The following is a 19,218-nucleotide window of genomic DNA, read 5'->3' as shown; positions in this document are numbered from 1 at the left end:
CTCCGGCTCTTGCTGGGACTTAATTCCCTTTAATCAGAGCCACTTCTCTTCCTAGAAGGAAGCTTTTGCTTCTATTTTCCTTCTCAAAGAAAGGGCTTTTGTTATTTTGTTTTTACTGTAATTCAGAAAAATTCCACCCGAGACATCTGGTTGACCTGGGGGTGGACGTGACCCCCCCTTCCCTCCAGTTACTGTACAGCCCGCACGGCTGAGTTTAGGCACGGGGGATGCCGTGTGTGTCACAAAGCTGTGCAGCTTTGACTTCAGCTAAATTCCTGCCTTTTCCTTCCAGCCGAGGCGGCCCACAGGGAGCGACTGGCTCTGCTCGGAGCCCTTGCCCTTAAGGGCTTATTTGTCATGCGAATAAGATGCCGGACACATTGGCTGAAGGAAGAAATGGGTGAATCGTGTGCTTTCACAAGGCCCAGTCGGCCGTCCTGCCTGGTGCTGTGCGCTGCGAGAGCGAGCAGGGACCATCTCTTTCCTTCTTCTTGCCCGCGACATTGAGATCCAGGAGAACCAGGGGACCAGGGTGGCCAGGTCCGTGGAGACCCAGCCGTGGCCCTGTTATGGCTTGGGGTTTTCCTGGTGTGCCTGAGTGTCCCCAGGTACTGGACAGTCATCTCCAGTCCCGCCACCAGGTGAACTAGTAGTGTTCTGGGAATAAAAGCTTGGCGATTCAGGTCAAAAAGCCTGGAGGACCACGGTGTACCAGGTCCACGCACGTCAGTGTTGTTCCGTTGTTTGCAAAGTATCGGCTTCCAGGTTTTAACCTGGGTACAACGTACATGTGCTTTAAAGATTATTTTCTTTATCCTGTGATTCAGAAATATAACTTCTGTATCATTTTCAAGTGTATAATTCAGCGACATGACAGTTCCACAGCCATCCCACTGCCCACTTCGAGAGCGTTTTCTCAACCCGTGCAGGAGCTCTGCGCCCCGAGCAACCCCGGGGCCTCTGCTCTGCGTCCGGTGTCTGTGAGTCGCCTGTTCCAGGCCCTCAGACAAGTGGAATCATGCGTGTGTCCTTCTGTGACTGGCTTATCTGGCCTGGCATGTTGTTTCCAGGTTTCCATCCACGTTGCAGCGCGCGTCAGAACGCCAGGCCTTTTCACTCGGCCACACCCCACTGTGTGCGTCAGCCGGGGCCTGTCTGTAATTGTGCTTATTCACCTGCTGAGGGGCACTTGGTCGGCTTCCGCGATTTGACTGTTGTGAATAATGCTCCCACCAGTGTTTGTGAAGCGCGTCTATGGTGGAACGTAACTACGTTGTGCTTTGTGCACAGTTCCTGATGGTAACACGTGGAACATGAAGAACTGTAATGAGGCAAAGGCATGAACAAACCACAAAAACAAAAATGCACTCTAAGTTCAAAGGATGAGCAGCCTTGCATCATGATGGAAGCATTTGCTGAAGGCTGGGGTTGCGCCAGGCACACACCCTGAGTCCCAAGCATCTCAGGAGGGCCCTCCCCAGCTGGGAGGGGCGGCGAGTGTGTGCTGGAGGGACAAGGCCCAGGCGGGCAGCTCTGCTCGCAGGCAGAGGTGGCTGGTGCCGCCGGAGAGGTGCAGGCAAGGCCTTCGGGCCTTCGGAGGCCGGGACAGGGCCCCCCGGGTCAGGGTGGGGGCGTGAAGGAGGCTGCAGGACTCAGCCCGGCGCCACGGGAGCAGACAAGGCACTGACTGTGGTCAATGTCCAGCCCTGCTCTGTCTTTGCTGAATCCAGTTTGTGTTCTTCTGTTTCCTGGGCCTGCCCGGAGGGCTCTGGGTTCCTCTGGTTCACTGCTGTTAAGCAGGCTTCATCCTGCACTTAAACAGTCCTGTCGCTCCGTCTCCAGCGGCACCTTGGATTCGCTGGGCCTGGCTCTTCTGTGCCTCCGGGCGACCACGCTCTGGTTAACCTTCTGGAAGAGCTGCTTCTCTCTGGGTGGTCTGGAGCACCGCTCTCAGGGGACGCAGACCTGGGCTCATGCTGTCTGCCCAGGGGCAGCTCACGACACGGTGAGCGAGCAGCCCCAGCGCTCCTGAGCTGTGTGACCGCAGGGAAGTTACTCCACCCCTCTGACCCCCTTGTGCAACATGAGGGCTCTGGGCGACACCTGTGGCCCCGTCCAGCGCCACGGCTTTATGCTTGCCCGTATTGTGAGTTAATTGTCTCCCTCTGTCACTCGCGGAATGAATGACTCAGCAGTCTGACTGCTTTGCGGGCGTTTCTGAGGAAGCCTGGTTATCCTGCCATCAGGAGCAAGGGCATGTCCGTGGTCAAACAGTCTGACGGTCTGATCCGGCTGGCGTCTGGCTGACACTCACTGGGTTTCTTCTCGCTGCCCCCTTTCAGTGAAGCAGCTCGGACATCGGCTGGCCAGAGGCATCAGGGCCATGGTGGGACTCTGAGCGAGACCTGCCCACAGGAATCGGCTGTCACCCACCGGCCTTCCCAGCCCGGATTCAGGATGCTGACCCTGAAGCTCCCGAGGCTGCTCAGCGCTGAGCAGGTGCCCCAGGTACGTGCTCTCATTCAGGTGGCTGAGCTCCCGGCTGTGGCTGGGGCCCGGTGACTGCTCTGTGAGACCCACTCTCTCCCAGAGCCCCTCCCAGACTCCATCAGGGGATTCCAGCCTCCTGTTTCCCTCACTTACACCGAGCCTGGAAACAGAAGGGACCCCGAAACCATGTAAGGTGTAGCCCTTCCCTATGACGGCTGCATTTCATCCTGAAGCGAAGTCATTGTTAAGACTGCAGGCTCCGGGCGGAGGGTGTAACTCAGTGGTGGAGCGTGTGCTTAGCATGCACGAGGCCCTGAGTTCAGCCCCCAGCACCTCCATTAAGATAAATGGTAAACATAATCCCCCCAGAAAAGGGAAAAAATTGTTTTTAAAAAACTTTAAAAAAATTAAAATGCTTTCTAAAAAAAACCAGGACTAGATTTAAGCTGAAGAGATGAAGCCAGCAGCATGGGGTGGGGGGATGTTTTTTTAAGGCCCCTCCCACGGGTGCTGGAGGCCCAGGCCAGGTGTGGGCTGAGGTGGCGAGAAAGGTGGCTGATCCTCCTGGGCCGGGGAGCCCCAGGGCAGCTGCCCCGAATGCCCCTCCGGGGACTGGTCCTCTGCGGTGCTGGCGGGAGGTGAGGCCGTCTGCCTGTGGGCTGGCCCAGCGGGCACGTCCTCCTTGAAGAGCAAACGTCTCATTACACCTGTCTCAGAGTCAAATTTCTTTCCTTTTTGACTGAGTGAGTGTTATTTCACGGTGTAAACGTCATCTGGAGGATGCTGGGTGGAGGGGACAGCTCCTTTCCACTCCGCTGACCCCCACGCCCGTATGACTTTCCCCAGGAGAATAAATTCCAAATGACTTACTGGAAGATTTAGAGGAGACAGGCCCGCAAACCTTCTCCCTAAAGCCTGCGTGGCCAGAAGATGCCCATGAGATGGCGTGGGCCGGGGGGACGGCGTGGGGCGGGGCTGTTGGGGGTGGGGCCGAGGGCCGCGGCAGGTGTCAGACGCGTGGGAAGTGAGGCCGGCTCCCCCACCCGGGGAGCAGGGTGCCCCGGCCGCTCTCACGGGCCGCGCACGTCTCTTCCCGGGGCGTTGCTCTAACTCAGAGCTGATGTCATTTCCCACCAAGATGAGCTTTGCTCTGTATTTGAGGACCCTCTGTGTTCCACTGGTTTCTTTCAGTACCTTGCACATCCTGCCTAAGTTAAATCTGAGTGTTTAATGATATTCATTGGCATTCCCTTTGCATAAATAAGAAGAGTTTATGGTCCATCTTGATACACGTTTCGGCAAGATGTCCCGTATCGGGGAAGATTCAGAGAGTGCTGTGTATACTCTTTGAATTGTTCCAAAGGAGGCATCAATTCTTCCAGTCAGAAATTTGACCCACAGGCTGCCATCTCTGCAGTAAGGTTGTTCTTGGATTTGGGGACAAATTCCGGTGTTGTGTTAGTTTTCTTTTGTTGCCATAACAAATGATCACAAATTCGGTGGCTTGAAAAAGCAGATAAATTCATTCTCTCACAGTTCTGTAGGTTAGAAGAAGACACGGGTCTCACTCGGCTGCGATCAAAATGCCGGTGGAGGCTTTGGGGGAGAGTGTGCTTCCTTGCCTTTCCCAGCTCCTGGCGACCTCCCGCTGTCCCCGGCTCCCGGCCCACGTCCTCTGTCTTCGAAGCCGGGAGCTGTGCATCTCCTGACCTTTCTTCCGGAGTCACATCTCCTTCTGCCTCTCCCTTCCTTCCACTTTTAAGGACCCCGTGATTCCATTAGGCTTGCCTGGATCATCCAGACAATCTCCCTACTTTAAGGTTAGCTGATTAGCAACTTTAATTCCATTCGTGACCTTAATTCCCCTTTGCCATATGACCTGACGCACTTCCAGGTGCTGGAGGCTTGGACGTGGACATTTTGGGAGGCCTCTGTGTGGCCTGTCACAGCCTCTCCAGTCATGCTGCGTGGTTATCACAAGCTCGCCTATGGTAGAGTTTTAAATCAATGCCTGAAACTGAAGATTGTTTTTCTGGTTCTTCAGTCAAAGACTGTGAACCCAACGGGACGCTTCACTGTTTCAGCTTCTTGACTTTCTTCTGTCGATCAGCACCCTGCATGATGCTGGCCACTCAGTGGGCCTTCTCACTCCGGGACACCCGACCTGTACTGGGTAACGTGCACCTTTTAAAAACCATCTGTGTACTTGCGTGGAGGGCAGACATCGTGGTCACGAAGGGGTCCTCCCAGGGCGAGGCTCATCCACCGCCTCCGGACGTGCTGAGCCCTGCTATTTCCCCAGACGCGGGAAACGGGACTGCGTAATTTGTGGCAGTGGGGGACTGTTCACGCTTCCCCTGAAGAGAAGAAAACAGTCTGTGTGTCCTTCTTCCCCACTTTGTTGTTCACTGAGGTGCTGATGTCCTCGGGAACCTCCCCCGTAGACGGCGGTAATTTGTTCCATGACTTTTTATCCGTCGCACGTGTTCGAGCAGAGGGACTTTGCCGTCGTCTTGTGTAAACACTGGGCTGCGTGCGTGACAGCATCCTTATGCTGGACTGAATGCCGGACACTTGTTTTTAAGGAGTGTCACCCCAGTGTTCTAAGTTAACACTGACCTGCGATCGCTTGGCACCAGCCATGCTTGCTGTTAATCCAGCCTGTTCACGGTCCTAGTGACTGCGTGTGGGGTGTGTGCAGGCGGTGCTTGGCACTTCTTCGCGTGACAGCCTGCGTGCTCTCTCTTGCCGGGGCTGAGCCTGGTCTGCCCTGCGCGAGGGGCTTGGCGTCCGGCCGGGGCTGGGCGCGCGGCAGGTCTGCACTGAGCGACAACTCATACTTGGTGCAGCGGTTTGCAGCCTGCTCCCTGCCCTCCCCGTCTCCGGGCCCCTCCCACTAACCCCTGGCCACACTCCTCGCTGGTCCCTGACCACCCCTCCCTGGCTTTTCATGTCCGGGCCCCTGGGCTCATGGTGACTTACCTAAAGGGCACCTCCTCTTCCGGGATGAGCTAGATTCCGGGCAGGGAGGGGACAGCGTGATGCTGAGGCAGGCGTCTGGGCGGTGAAGCCAGAGCTGGCTGCAGCATCACAGGCCCTGGGAAAGTGTTGGAAATGCAGGCTCACCTGGCCCCGCCAAACTGCAATGAGATCCCCGGGAGGCCTGCAGACACCTGCAGGAAGAGCCGGAGAGCCTCTGGCTTAGAGAGTTGGCATCCAGCCTCCACACTTGTGTGAGCCGGCTCAGGCTGCCATGAAAAGCACCGCAGACGGGGAGGCTTAAACGGCAGAGAGTCACCTTCTCCAGTCCTGGAGGCTGGACGTCCGCGATCAAGTGCCACAGGGCTGGTTTCTCCTGAGGTCTCTCCTCGACCGGCAGACGCTGCCTTCCTGCTGAGTCCTCGCGTGGTCATCCCCTGTGCACACACGCCCCAGTGTCTCCCCGTGGGTCTGCATTTCCTCCTCTAGAAGAGGTGAACTGTCACTGTATGTGGATGATGTGGTACTGCATGCAGAAGACCCTACAGGCCCCACACGAATCTACTGGAGCTGACGGAAGAATTCAGCAAGGCAGCAGAACACAAGAGTGACACAGACGTCGGGGCGTTGCTCTACACGGACAATGAAATATCAGAAAAGGAAGTAAAGAAACAATCTCTTCTAAAATCACGTCCAAAAAAATGAAACACTTAGGAATAAATCTGACCAAGGAAGTGAAAGACATATACGTGGAGAACTGTAAACATTGATTAAAAAATTAAAGATGACAAAGAAGTGGAAATACACCCCACGCTTCTGGATGGGAAGAATTAATATTGGTAAAGTGGCCACACTGCCCAAACCCCCTGCAGACTTAATGTGACCCTGTCAGACCACCCAGGACGCGCCTCATAGGGCTCAAACCAGGACCCCTAAAACGTATAAGGATTTGCAAAGGCCCGGAACTGCCAAAGCCATCCTGAGGAAAAAGAACAAAGCTGGAGGCATAACCCTCCCAGACTTCAGACAATGCGACAGAGCTACAGTCGTCAAAACAGCACGGTACTGGCACAGAAACAGACATACGGATCGATGGAACAGAACAGAGAGCCCACACGCTTACGGCCAGAGGAGGCAGGAACACGCACGGAGAAAAGACAGTCTCTTCAGCAAGCGGTGTTGGGAAGACTGGACATAGCCTGTAAGTCAGTGAAGCTAGAACACTCCCTCACACCATACAAGGAAATAAACTCAAAATGGGTTAAAGACTTAAATATAAGACCAGATGCCATAAACCTCCTAGAAGAGAACACAGGCAAAACATTCTGACATAAACCCTGCAACATTCTCCTAGGGCAGTCTACCCAAGCAATAGAAATAAAAGCAAAAATAAACAGATGGGACCTAATTAAACTTGTAAGCAACCTACAGAATGGGAGAAAATATTTGCAAATGATGTGACTGACAAAGGCTTAATTTCCAGAATATATAAACAGCTCATACAATTTAATAACAACAAAAAAAATGCAATACAAAAATGGCAGAAGACCTAAACAAGCAATTCTCCATTGAAGACATGCAAATGGCCAATAGGCATATGAAAAAATGCTCAATTTCCCCAATTATCAGAGAAATGCAAATCAAAACTACGATGAGGTATCACCTCACACCAGTCAGAATGGCCATCATTCAAAAGTCCACAAACACTAAATGCTGGAGAGGGTGTGGAGAAAAGGGAACCCTCCTACACTGTTGGTGGGAATGCAGTTTGGTGCAGCCACTGTGGAAAACAGTATGGAGATTCCTCAAAAAACTAGGAATAGGCTTACCATGTGATCCAGCAGTCCCACTCCTGGGCATATATCTGGAGGGAACTCTAATGTGAAAAGACACCTGCACCCCAGTGTTCATAGCAGCACTATTTACAGTAGCCAAGACACGAAAGCAAAGTAAATGTCCATCAACAGATGACTGGATAAAGAAGTTGTGGTATATTTATATGATGGAATACTACTCAGCCATAAAAAAGAATACAGTAATGCCATTTTCAGCAACATAGATGGACCTGGAGATTGTCATTCTAAGTGAAGTAAGCCAGGAAGAAAAGAAAAATACCATATGATATCACTCATATGTGGAATCTAAAAAAAAGGAAGAGAAGAAAAAGACACAAGTGAACTTATCTACAAAACAGAAACAGACTCAGACAGAAGACAAACTGATGGTTACCAGGGTGAAGGGGGGTGGGAAGGGATAAATTGGGAGTTCGAGATTTGCAGATACTAACTACTGTATATAAAATAGATAAACGACAAGGTCCTACTGTACAGCACAGGGAACTATATTCAGTATCTTGTAGTCACCTATAATGAAAAAGAATATGAAAACGAATATATGTATGTATCTGTATGCTGTACACTAGAAATTGACAGAACATTGTAAACTGACTCTACTTCGATAAAAAATAAAATAAACATGAAACTGCTCAAAAAATAGCTAGATAAATAAATTAATAAATTTGCTGTTCTGATGAGGGACTCGAGTTGCCTTGGATGATGGGCTCGCTTTAACTGATCACCTCTTGGAAGGCCCTGTCTCCGAGCACGGCTACAGAGGTGCTGGCGTCAGGGTTTCAGCGTGGCTTTGTGGGAGCTGCAGTTTGGGCCACGGCAGCACTTTAAAGGGGAAGTCCCTGAGGCCCAGGAAGCCTGTGATGGTCCTCAGTCCCCGCAGGCGGAGAGATGGGCGCTTCCTCTCCGATGAGCCCTGCGGGGCGGCCGCCAGGGACAGTGCGAGAGGCTGGGATGTGGAACTGATGCTTCAGCTTCGCCCCCACTACTTCTGGGATCTTGGGTGAACGCCTTAACCTTTCCTTTCCTGAGAAATGGGGACAATAAAAGGCTGTCTCTCCTGAGGCCATGAGGGCTCCATGAGATCCAGACGGGAAATGCAGACGAGGACACGGGGCCTCGCTCAGCCTCTCGGCTTAGCCGGCTGTCACCGTGCGCTGCTCCTACTTAGCGCTGAGCCAGAATGCCCGCTGCTCTTCCCCAGGTGCAGCTGAACAGCTGGCAGAACCAAGGGCTTAACAAGTCGTGGTGAAATTTCGGGCATCCGCTGGCAGGGCACAGGGCCTTTCCTGGAAGCCACCCCTGGCGGGCAGGGAAAGGAGACCCGCGGACGGCCTTCCACCCACTGCCTGGGGGGTCTCACTCCTACGTGGCAGGCTGCGCACGGCTTGATTTCATTTCGCTCTGAGTTGCCTGGCCTGCGACTACAGGGAGGAAGGTGGGGTCACGTCACCCCTGCTGTGTGGCTGAGCCGTCGCCCGCCCGCTGGGGCTGCTTGGGAACGAGGCTGGCTACGGAGGGTTAAGGCAGCCACTGCCATCTGCCCTTTCGGCGCGAATGCAAAACTGTTTTCACAGGTTTTGTCTGTTGTTCAGATTTAAGTCGTCTGTGTCTGTGCCGTCTCCTCCGTGCAGAGCGCTCGCTGAGGCTGGAGCCTCACGGTGCAGGGATGATTGCCCACCCGGCGCTTGCCGCAGGGCTCAGACCCGGGGTGCGGGCTGGTGAGCGAGGGTCAGGTGGGGGCGGCAGAGCCGGGGGGATGTCGCTGCTCCGGGACAGAGGGGTCCCTTTCTTTTATCCATCTTGTATCTATCTGTCCTTTCTGGGGAGGAGCTGCTTTAAACCCTGCCCCCCATGGTGTGGCTGATGGACCTCCCCATCCACGTCTGGGGTCAGGACAGCAGGTCAGAGGGACCCAACCCTGGCTTTGGTGGCAAGGCATCCTCCCAGCTCTGGGGCCAGATTCTTAAATGTGGCCCAGTGGTCTAGTTTGTGTTCCCCTCTGGTTTTTGGCTAGGGCAGCGTCCTCTCCTGCCTCCCAGAACGCAGGGTCCGCAGAGAGAAGCACGGTAGACACCCCGAGTCACGTGGACGAGATGAGGTGCCCCCCCTCTGGGTCCCGGCGATCCACGGTCCAGCTGTGGCCGCACTGTCTGTCCTGCAGCCCTGCCCTGCTCGCTTCCTCCCTGTCCGCCCCAATGCCCAGGGTTCCCAGGCCCCTTGTCACAGGAGTTCCTGCTACATAGGCTCTGCTGAGCGTATTCATGTGAAGGAGTGAGCAATTAATAACGATCGCTCCTTTCTGAAGTTTTTGCAGCTTAAAAAAAAAAGAAACTTTTTTAAAGGAAGAAAGAAAGAAACATGAGAGGTAGAAAGACAGACCCGCAGTTTCTGCTGGAGGGCCTTCCACGCACGCCTGCCAAGAACACGCCACCCTCCTTGCAGGGTCAGAGGCTGAAAGCCAGCGGCCCATTTGCCCCCCATGTCAGCAGCCCTGATGCGGGGCCACTGCAAGCCAGGATTCCTGCCTGTCCGCTGTCAACCGGGCACGTCAGCAGAATTGAACGGTGAATCAAAAACTGGAACAAGTCGCTTCAGTGAGCTAGGTCCCAAGCCTAATTCCAACAGTGTTTCTTCACTGGACCGTGAGCCACCTTCGCCTCCCTCCCCTCCCCTCGTTGACCAGTTTCACCCAGAACTGAACCAAGAAGGGCACATACTCACATCTGGCGCGCGAACCCCTCCCATTTCGCAGGTGAGGACGCTGAGGCCCTGGGGGTCGTGGCCCAGCACTCGGTCCCAGGGACCCTCTGTGGCCCAGACTGACTCTCCACTCTGAGGTCCCCTTGCTGTCCCCACTGTTCCGTGAGCCCCTTGACTCGGGCCTCAGGGCGTGGCGTCAGGGGTGCCAGGTATGGTGTGTTTTTGGATTGAGAGCCTCTCTTACCGTGAATTGGTAACCCAAATGGGGGTTCTCCCAGCCCCCACTCCTCCCACAGCCCTAGAAAATCAGAACCTTTAAGATGCCTGTGACTCGAGGGGGAAGGGCTTAGCGCAGGGGTAGAGCGTGGGTTCAGGCCCCAGTACCTCCATTCAAATAAATAAATAGACAGTTAAGGACCCTAATCCTCCCCCAAAGGAAGTAAATAAAATGTACGGTGGCTCGGTCCACGTCACGATCACTAACCTTTTCATTATTGTTACTTGCTCTGTTGGTCTGCTCCCTTCTGTCTCCCTTTCAGAGGCTATAGTGACGCCCACCTGCACCCTGGTCCTTACCTGGGGGGACGCCCCCCGGACACCGGCAGCTTCAGGAGACGTTGCTGGTTGTGGTAACTTGGTGGGGGGGGCACAGAGTGTGCTGCTGGCACCTGCTGGGCAGAGACCACAGACGCGGCCGCACGCTGCCCAGGCCAGCCCCCCGCGGCAGAGCTGTCCGGCCCCAGCCTCCAGTGGTGGTGAGACTGAGAAACCCCGATCCAGTCCGCACAAAGGGGCGGAAGAACCTCCTGCAGGTCCTGCCACCTCCGCAGATGAGGCTCTTCACCTCCCACGCCCCTCCCGGCCTCCCCCAGTGTGTCGGAAGTGTCTCTAGTCCTAACGTTCACGGCAGGAAAGCGCCGCGCCTTCTGCTTTTACCCTGAGCTTTTGTCTTCCCTGCCTCGTCGCCACAGTTACCATTTCTCAAGGGTGCAGTGCAGTCCTCCGAGCAGGCTGACACCCCGTGCTTTCCCTGCTCCGTCCGAGCTTCTCTCCGAGGGTGGTGACTGGGAGCCTCGCTGAGCGGGCTGCGTGGGGCGGGGGGGCCGCCTCGTGTGGGCCCTGCGGTGGCCGCCTTCCTCTCTCCCTGCTTATGTCATCACCGTCTTCATCATCAGAGGCCTTTATGAGGCGCCTTGGTTCATATATCCCGGCACTGGGGGGGTCTCCGGCAGAGACCACCCCACCAGCCCCTGACATCCAGGGCTTGTCGGCTTGGACAGGCAGCACACATGTCAGCCAACCACGAAGGCATCTGGAGACCAGGCTGCAGGCCCCAGGGTGTGAAGCCAGATTCTTAGGCAACATTCATGACAGGAGTAGGTGTGCCTGGGAGTGCAAAGACGGGCTGGATCCCCAGAGGGAGTCGGGGCCCTAAATCCTTTCCGAGAGCTGGCTGCAGGCTTCTTGAAGGACCAGGGGTTTCGAAGCTGTGGGAAGGGCTCGGGGTCACGTGTCCCAGGCCCAGCCGGCGAGAAAGCTGGATGCTAGCGGAGCTGTGCCTCCTGAGGCCTTTCCACCTCGCCCACCTCACCCGGCTGCCCCTTTGTCTCCCCCTGCAGGAGTTCCATGAGCAGGGTATCCTCTTTGGCTACCGACATCCACAGAGCTCCGCCGCTGCCTGTGTCCTCAGCCTCTTCCAAATGACCAATGAGACCCTCAACATCTGGACGCACCTGCTGCCCTTCTGGTAACTCCCCGCCCCCTGACCAGGCGTCTCGATCAGGAGCCTGGGAACCGGGGCTTCCTTAAACACAGCCGGGGCTGAGAGAGCTGGGGTTCCCCGCTGGGGTTTGCGGGACTCCCCCATGGGGCGTAGGTGTGAGTTGGGAGATGCTGGGGTCTCCCGCTGGGGTGAGCTCTAGGGCACAAATTGTAGTCGGATTTGAGGGGCTCCTGGCAGCTCCCCCGTCTTTCCCTGCTCCCCTGCTTCAGGGCCTGATTTGATAGCATTGTCTTATTCAGGCTTGGAGGCTTTCTGGAGCCTCTGGAGGCCCTAGTTAAAACTCCCCAGCTTGAGCAAGTCCCTTAACCTCTCCGAGCTTCACATTTTCCCACCTGCAAAGCAGCAGTGATAGTCTGCGCCCTTCCCAGGGTTGCCCCGAGGGTTTCGGGAGGAGACATTGGGAAAGGACACAGGGTGCTGGGTGCCCACGGTGGCCATGAGGCGTGCGGTCAGGCAGCTCTTTGATGGAGCCAGCAGAGCACGTAGGCACAAGTGAGAATTGGCAGGAGGTGAGGAGGGGCTGAGGAAGCTGGGGCTGGAGGCCACCTGCACACACCTGGGCCTGTGCATAACGAGGGGGGTGGAGTCGGGGTCAGGGGCCGAGTCATAGTGCATCAGAGTCGGCAGGCCCTCAGCGGTCACTCAGACCGGCCGCTGCTGACCGTGGCTTGCTCACGTCCCCTGGCCAGGTCCCGCACAGGCTGGGCTCGGACTCCGTCCCGCAGGGAGCAGTAAGAGGGTCTGTCAGGCACGTGCAGCTGCGGGGCCTCTCTTACTCCCCCTCCTGCCCTTTTCCAACCTGAGAAGGACCCCACTCACCCTCCCTTGCTTGTGGCACTGACACCAGAGTGAGACCACCCCAGGGGAACAGAAGGCAGACGACTGCCGGGTCGGGACTGTGAGAGGCGCCCCGGCCCGGGAGGCTGAGGGCCCCCTGTGTTCCAGCTTCTTCACGTGGAGGTTTGTGAGCGTCCTGCGTGCGACGGACATCCTGAACGACAGCTACTCCTGGCCCCTGCTCGTGTACATGGGTGCCAGCTGCGTGTACCCGCTGGCATCCAGCTGCGCGCACACCTTCAGCTGCATGTCCGGGAACGCCCGGCACATCTGCTACTTCCTGGACTACGGCGCCGTCAGCCTCTTCAGCCTGGGTACGTGCGGCCTCTCCCTCCCCCCGGGACCCCGCCGCCTCCCGCCCTTCCCCCTGCGGCTGTGGGTGACAGCAGTCCCAGCGCATGGCCCAAGTTCCGGACGAGCGTTTTATAAGGAACTCGTCCGAAGGTGTGCTGGCAGGTCCTGAACGCTGGCTGGCTGAACAAGAGCCCTGGGCCATGTGTGAGCCGCCGCTGTGGGGTAACCCCCCGCCCCGCTGGCGCTGGCGGCGTGAACAGGGGTGGGGGCCGACGCGAGGCGGGGCCCCGGGCACGGCAGGGCCTCTGCGCAGGCACAGTGGGCTGAGGACTTACTGCTCCCCCGACACGATTCCTCTAATTGTCGGCTGACGTCATTTAAGTTTTAATCATTATTAATGATTGAACAGTTCTAACAGTGGACTTGCAAGTTCTCTGACACTTTAACCCCCTCTGTCGCAGGCCAGGGGCGTCGTGCTGGCCTCCGGCTTGCCCAGCAGAGGAGGCGTGGCCACGGACCCTGCTTGCTGAGGCGGGAGGAGCGAGCCCTTGGCTCTAAGTGCTCCCGGAGCAGAGTGGGGGGGGTGACACCCCAGCCTCCGGTGTTTCCCTCTAAGTGATGCCCCTCCTCCTGTCTGCTTTCCGCCCCCACCTTGGGCATCGTCTGTCCCCTCTCGCCCCAGTTCTACCCTCTGCCTCCCTCCTGACCCCACTGCAGATGTGGAAGCAAAGTCCCCATCTTCCCTCAGCCAAGAGGGCGTGCGAGGAGCCTCCCTCCCTCCTCTTCCCCACCCCTCCTCTCCCCCCTCACTGGTTACACACGCGTACACGCACACATACACACATGAACGTGTGCACATGTATCTGTACACACGCACACAAGACACATTCACACACATGCACGTGTGTCCACAGACGTGTTTATGCGCACGCACGCGCGCACATGTGCACACATGGACACACACACACAGTCTTCACTGCCTGCCCTCCCGCTCCTCAGTGCTCTGCTGTCCGCTCCCCGCTGTTTGATGGATCTCCGGCCGCTGAGGCCCCGGTCTCCTCCCGACCACCAGGACCAAGCCTGTGGCGCGGGGCCCCCCGTGCTCTGGAAGCCTGCCTCCTTTTCTCTGGCCCCGTGTAACATGTGTATCCCCCTCTCCCAGTCCTCCTCCCACTCGGCTGCCTTTGCGTCCTGCTTTGATGGGCCCCTTCCTCTGCCCTCCTCCCTGGCTGGGTGAGCTCAGAAGCCATCCCCGGGCCCCTGCTCTTCCGTGGCCAGGCCCCCTGGGAGGCCTCCTTGCGCCCACACGCCCCCCTACACCTCTGGAGGAGGCCCTCATAAAGCCTCTCTCTAGTCTAAGCTGCTTACCTGAGGTCCCCGCCGCATCCGGCCCTGAGGCCGAGCCGCTCCACACCCTCCCCACCCCACCCTCCGCGTCAGAAACCTGTGAATGACCCTCACCTCCTCCTGCCACTCCCCCCCAACACCCACCACCTCTGCCATCCTGCCCGATCAGTGGGCAGGCTCCATTGCCTTTCTCCTCAGTACCTTTCGGACCGGCTGTGCCCCCGTCAGCTTGGCTCACACACTCACACGTCTCCCTGGGTCGTAGCCACCTGCCCTGGGGAGGCTTCCTCAGCGCCTTCTGACCAGGGCACCCTCCCACTTACACTCCCCTGGCTCCCGGTCACCTGGGTGCGCTCCGTCACCCAGCGGCGTGCAGAGCTCCTGCTCAGCTGCCCCCAGCGCATCTTGACGGGAGCAGGTGCCTTGGGGCAATCAGTACGCCGCAGGCTCCGTGCTGAGCGGCTGACACATGACCAGGGGCCCGTGGTCCAGCTGCCACCACGCCCTAGAGGTTGCATGCTCTCGGCAAGTTTCTCACCCACGTCAAGCCTCAGTTCCCTCACGCGCAGAATCAGCACAGCAGCTGCGTCACGGGAGTGTCGGGAAAGTTAAGTACGTTTGTAAGTGAGCAGCTCGGACAGGCCTGGCGCTTAGCCAGCGTCACAAGGTAGCAACGACCCCAGTTGCCAAGGGAACCGCGGCAGCAGTCCACGGACGCAGGGGCTGCCTTACGCCCCTGCCGTAGGTGAGGACAGCAGGCACAGGAAAGGCGGCTGCCCGGCCACGCAGCCCGTAATGACGGAGCCAGGGCCGGAGCCAGGGCTTGGCCGTCTTAATCCCCCACCCAGAAACTTCCAGTGGCTTCTTCCCGCCTGAAAGGGCAAATTCCCTTTCCGTACCCTGGCGTCCAAAGCTGTCTCCTGCTCCTGCTCCCTGGAAAGCCCCTCCGCCCTCCGGCCCCTGTCAGGACCCCCCGTCTTCCGAGGTGTGCCGCTCTGCTGCCTGCCTGCTCGCCCCCAGTGCCCACCTCAGCTGGAACCTCCGGGGGGCCCTCACTGATTCCACTTCCCGCTGCAGCTTCTGGCGAGGGCTGAGGCTCCCTTGCTCTTGCAGAGCCGTGGAGCTCGGCCTCGGGTAGTGTGCACGGAGTGGGAGTGTCCGGGTCCAGTGGGGACCTCTCCCGGTATCAGGCGGAGGGAAGGGGCCGTCTGTCCTCCGAGGCGGTTCCCAGCTGAGTCGCACAGGCAGCCTGCGGGAGTGGGGAGCTCTGTGCCAGCAGGTGGCGGTTCCCGGCCCTCCCGCCTGCTCAGCCTCGGGCTCGTCACTTACAGCCCAGCTGTCAGGCGGGATCACGGGCAGAGGTTGAACCTGTGCAGCCTGAGGCCTGCTTCAGCCTTGAGCTGGGATCCCAAGATTCCAAGGTCTTGGCTAACAGGTGACCCCAGTTCTGGTCTTAGGCCCTGGGCTGGCAGGTCTGCACTGCCTCTCCCCGAGGGGCCTCAGCAGCTGACAGGACCAGGGAGGCCATCAGGCCCAGGCCCCCGGACACCTCTGGCCCCTTTGAAAAGGACAGTTACCACTCCTATTCTTCCAAATAAAAGCTGCAGCAGGCACGCCTCTAGAAGGTCCTTCAGTCCCTTGCCCTTGCCAGCTCCAAAACCTAAAACAAGATAAAACACCCTGGCTAGCTTCCCACGCCCAGCCTCTCAGCTGGCCAGTCCCCGGCCTCGCCCCGGCGAGGCCCTCCCCACCTGCAGCCTTGACCGTCCCCGGGAGCGCCTGTGTCCTCGGGCAGGCGAGGTGTGCACACTCAGAGCAAAGCTGAGTGCACTGGGTGTCGGCATGGACCAGAGCACGTGGGCAGAAGTAGGCAGCGTCGCCAAACTGCCTGCGCTTGAAGCTTGGCTCTGCTGCTTTGCAGCCGTGTGCTCCTGGGGGGTTACCCACGCTCTCTGTGCCCCCACTCCCTCACCTGTAAAATGGGGCCACGTGCAGGATTGGTGTCAGAGAGGGGCTGCAAAGATGATATGAGTTTATACATGTCAAGCCCTCGGGGCCATGCTGCACTCAAGGACCATTCCCTGGGTAGGATCTGGGTAGGCAGGGGAGAGAGGGGGGCGTTCTGGGAGGGGCGATGGCGCAGGCGAGGGGGAGCGGCAGGCCTGCTTGCGGTCTGTGGGGCGGGCGAGGGCTCGGCCAGGTGCTGGGGCTGGTCTCCCCAGGGGCCCAGGCGGTGCCGAGTCCCGGCCTCCTGCCCAAGGCTGCTGTTTCCCCAGGCTCTGCCATCGCCTACTCGGCCTACGTGTTCCCGGACTCCCTGGTGTGCAGCACCTTCCACGACTACTACGTGGGCCTGGCCGTGCTGAGCGCCGTCACGAGCACCGGCCTCTCCTGCTACTCCAGGTACCGGCCCCGCGTCTCAGGTGGTACGGGGTGAGGGGCCGAGCAGGCAGCTGCCCGGACGGTCGGAGGGCACGGTGGGGAGGAGGCACCCGGGGCCTGTGGCTCACAGGACCAGCTTCTCGGCCACACAGCCTGTGCAGGCGCTCAGGGCCCCATGACCGAGAGGGCTCCACGCTTGGTTCAATGCCCTGCTGTCGTCATCTTGAAATCCTGAACGACTTTTGAACAAGGGGGTCCCCTCCTTTCCTTGTGCTCTGGGCCCTTATGCCCTTTCCTTGTGCTGGTGCTGTTGCTGGATGGGACGCTTATCCTCCTTGAGTCTCAGTTTGTTCATCTATAAAATGGGGCCAACACAGCTCCCCTGTGAGCCGATGTGAGGATTACAGGTAATGTACCGGAACACTCAGCACGCAGAGGAGGCGCCCAGAGCTGGCCATCCTGCTGCCAGGGACTGGGCGGGTCTGCCTCTGGATACAGGCGCTTCTCCGAGACGCCGTGGGTTTGGCTGCAGACCACTGCAATGAAGCGAGTCACACGAAATATGTGGTTTTCAGTGCGTGTGAAAGTGTGCGCACACTGTGTGGCAGTCTGTTAAGTGTACAATAGCATCATGTCTGAAGGAACGAGGTGCACTCCGTAAGCAGAGAATACTTCGTGCTAAAAAATGCTAACCATCCGACGAGGGTTGCCACAAGTCACCAAGCTGTAAAAGCCACAGCAAGGCCGAGTGCAGGGGACCCAGGGATGCGTGAGGGACGTTCACGTGCCCGACGCATCCCAGGGCAGCCGCCCGCCGCGCGTCATGCCCAGCTCGCTGGCTTAACCCCTTCTCCTTCTTTCCCTTTCGCCCCGGGAAGCTCCCTGGATTGTGAGTGCTAGAGTGTTGTTCTGAGGATGGCTACCGTAGCGTGCGTCGCTCTTGGTAAAAGCGAACTGCCCTAAGTTACTTAGAAAGTCTCTCGAGTGGTGTGTTGGGGTAACGTGCCTGTGCACACGGTGCCAGGTGATGGCGTGTCCCTGGCGGAGGCCTCCCGTGGTGGGTGAGGAGAAGCGTCACCCCTGGTCACCCGGCCACCTCCCGCGGGTCCACTGCGCCCGTCTGCATCTCCCTGTTAGATGCTGCTGCCTCCGAGGACGCTCGTTCCTGGCAGCCGCCCGCTCTCCCCTCCCCAGGGGGATGCGGGGACAGAGAGCGAGGCTCCGTGCCTCCCCTACGAGGGTTTGGCCCTGGCTTTCCTTGGGCGACACTTAGGCTTCGTGAGGCTGAGAGGTGGGCAGCCTTCCCGGACTTGCCGTGGGCCTTCCTGCCCCGAGGCTGCTGGGCTCCCGGGCCGGGGACGGAGGGTGGGGCCCGTCTGGGGAGGGGGACCTCTCGTCTCCAGGTTTAGTCTCGAGACTGGCTCCTGTGTTGCTTCATCCTGTGGAACCGCCTGTGGCGGGGGGTCAACTCCCTCTTCCCTCCTCCTGGAAGTCAGCGTGCCCTTCCTTCTGGGAGGAGACAGGGTCGCCCAGGGGGGCAGAAAGTGGAACCAGACGTCATGGGTTATGGGTTCCTTCCCCCCCGGTTCCTCAAGGACTCTGGTGACTAAGAGCCCTTTCTGAAGCGCTGCCTCTGTGTCCAGGCCAGAGCTGGGGGGGCTGCTCGGACGGTGGGGAGCGGAGAGCGGGTCCCTGCCTTGGGTGAGACAAGGTGTAGCACACGTAGAAAAGTGACTCTGATGCTAAAAACAGCCCAAGAGAGAGGACACGGGGCCTGGTGGTGCTTCCGGTGGAGGCAACCGGTGTCCCATGTTCTTGTCCCGTCCTAGGAAGAGTTCAGAGACAAGACGTAGTGGTTAAAAAAAGTAAAGTGAGGATTTACTAAAGGATGGACAGTGCACTCTCGCTCAGGGGAGCGGCTGCCCTGAGTTTCTTTGGCAAGTTAGCTACACAGGGTGTGAAAATGAATGGGTGGAACATTCACTGGGGAGGGAAGGGTCTGGGGTCATACTCCCTGATCATCATCCCAGCTCCACCTTCCCGTGGGGAGGAGGGGTTTCTGTCCTCATTTAGTCTGGATCGGAAGTGTCGCAGCGTCGGTGTGTGATGGGTACTTCTGATCTGCAAGGCTAATTTTACTGAAATGAGGGCATGATGAGCAAAAGGTTACATTCGGAAACTGGAGATTCCTGCCTTTTCTCACCTTTGTCAGTTTCCAGGCCACTCACCCCCCCAGAAGGTGTGGCCCCTTATCAGCCCGAAGGTTCCTGCTTTTCTTTCTCTGCCCAGGGACCCTGGTGCTCACATGGTGTGTGGTGTCCTGCGTTTGGCCCGAGCCCCTCCTTTCTGCCCCGTTCCTGCCATGTGGCCTGTGTCCCCCTCTCTCTGCTCATGTCTAGCTGTCTGCTGCTCTAACAGAGGCAGAGGGCCTGGATGTGGGGGCTCACAGGTGGGCCTGAGCCAGACACACCTGGACCAGATGTTTGGACGAGCCTCTGTCCTGCTGGTCAGCGCCTGCTGGGCTGCGTGGCTCTGCTGTCTGGAACTGAGGAT

General features: G+C 58.0%; 1 protein-coding gene and 1 non-coding gene across 10 annotated transcripts in view; both read left to right on the top strand.

Moving 5' to 3' along the window:
• The window catches only part of PAQR5 (progestin and adipoQ receptor family member 5), a 47,776-nt gene that overhangs the window by 18,204 nt on the left and 10,354 nt on the right, over positions 1–19,218 (top strand). For 4 of the 9 annotated variants that reach the window (XM_072951149.1, XM_072951153.1, XM_072951152.1 and 1 more), the window contains exons 1-5: positions 1,499–2,005; positions 2,343–2,508; positions 11,642–11,769; positions 12,751–12,956; positions 16,560–16,686. In XM_072951149.1, coding sequence (XP_072807250.1) covers positions 1,974–2,005; positions 2,343–2,508; positions 11,642–11,769; positions 12,751–12,956; positions 16,560–16,686 — 659 coding nt within the window. In that variant the 5' untranslated portion in view covers positions 1,499–1,973. Of the gene's footprint in view, positions 1–1,498; positions 2,006–2,342; positions 2,509–11,230; positions 11,403–11,641; positions 11,770–12,750; positions 12,957–16,559; positions 16,687–19,218 lie in introns of those variants that run through there. The other 5 variants (XM_072951150.1, XM_072951157.1, XM_072951151.1 and 2 more) reach the window with 5 other exon arrangements.
• LOC116285864 (U1 spliceosomal RNA) lies at positions 4,693–4,850 on the top strand. Its single transcript, XR_004195606.1, has one exon. It is a non-coding gene; the product is annotated as a U1 spliceosomal RNA (small nuclear RNA).

This window comes from Vicugna pacos, chromosome 27 (assembly GCF_048564905.1).
Source record: "Vicugna pacos chromosome 27, VicPac4, whole genome shotgun sequence".
In the NCBI taxonomy this organism is placed as follows: domain Eukaryota; kingdom Metazoa; phylum Chordata; class Mammalia; order Artiodactyla; family Camelidae; genus Vicugna; species Vicugna pacos.
Note: the sequence above shows the minus strand (reverse complement) of the source record. Positions and strands in the feature narration are given on the sequence as shown.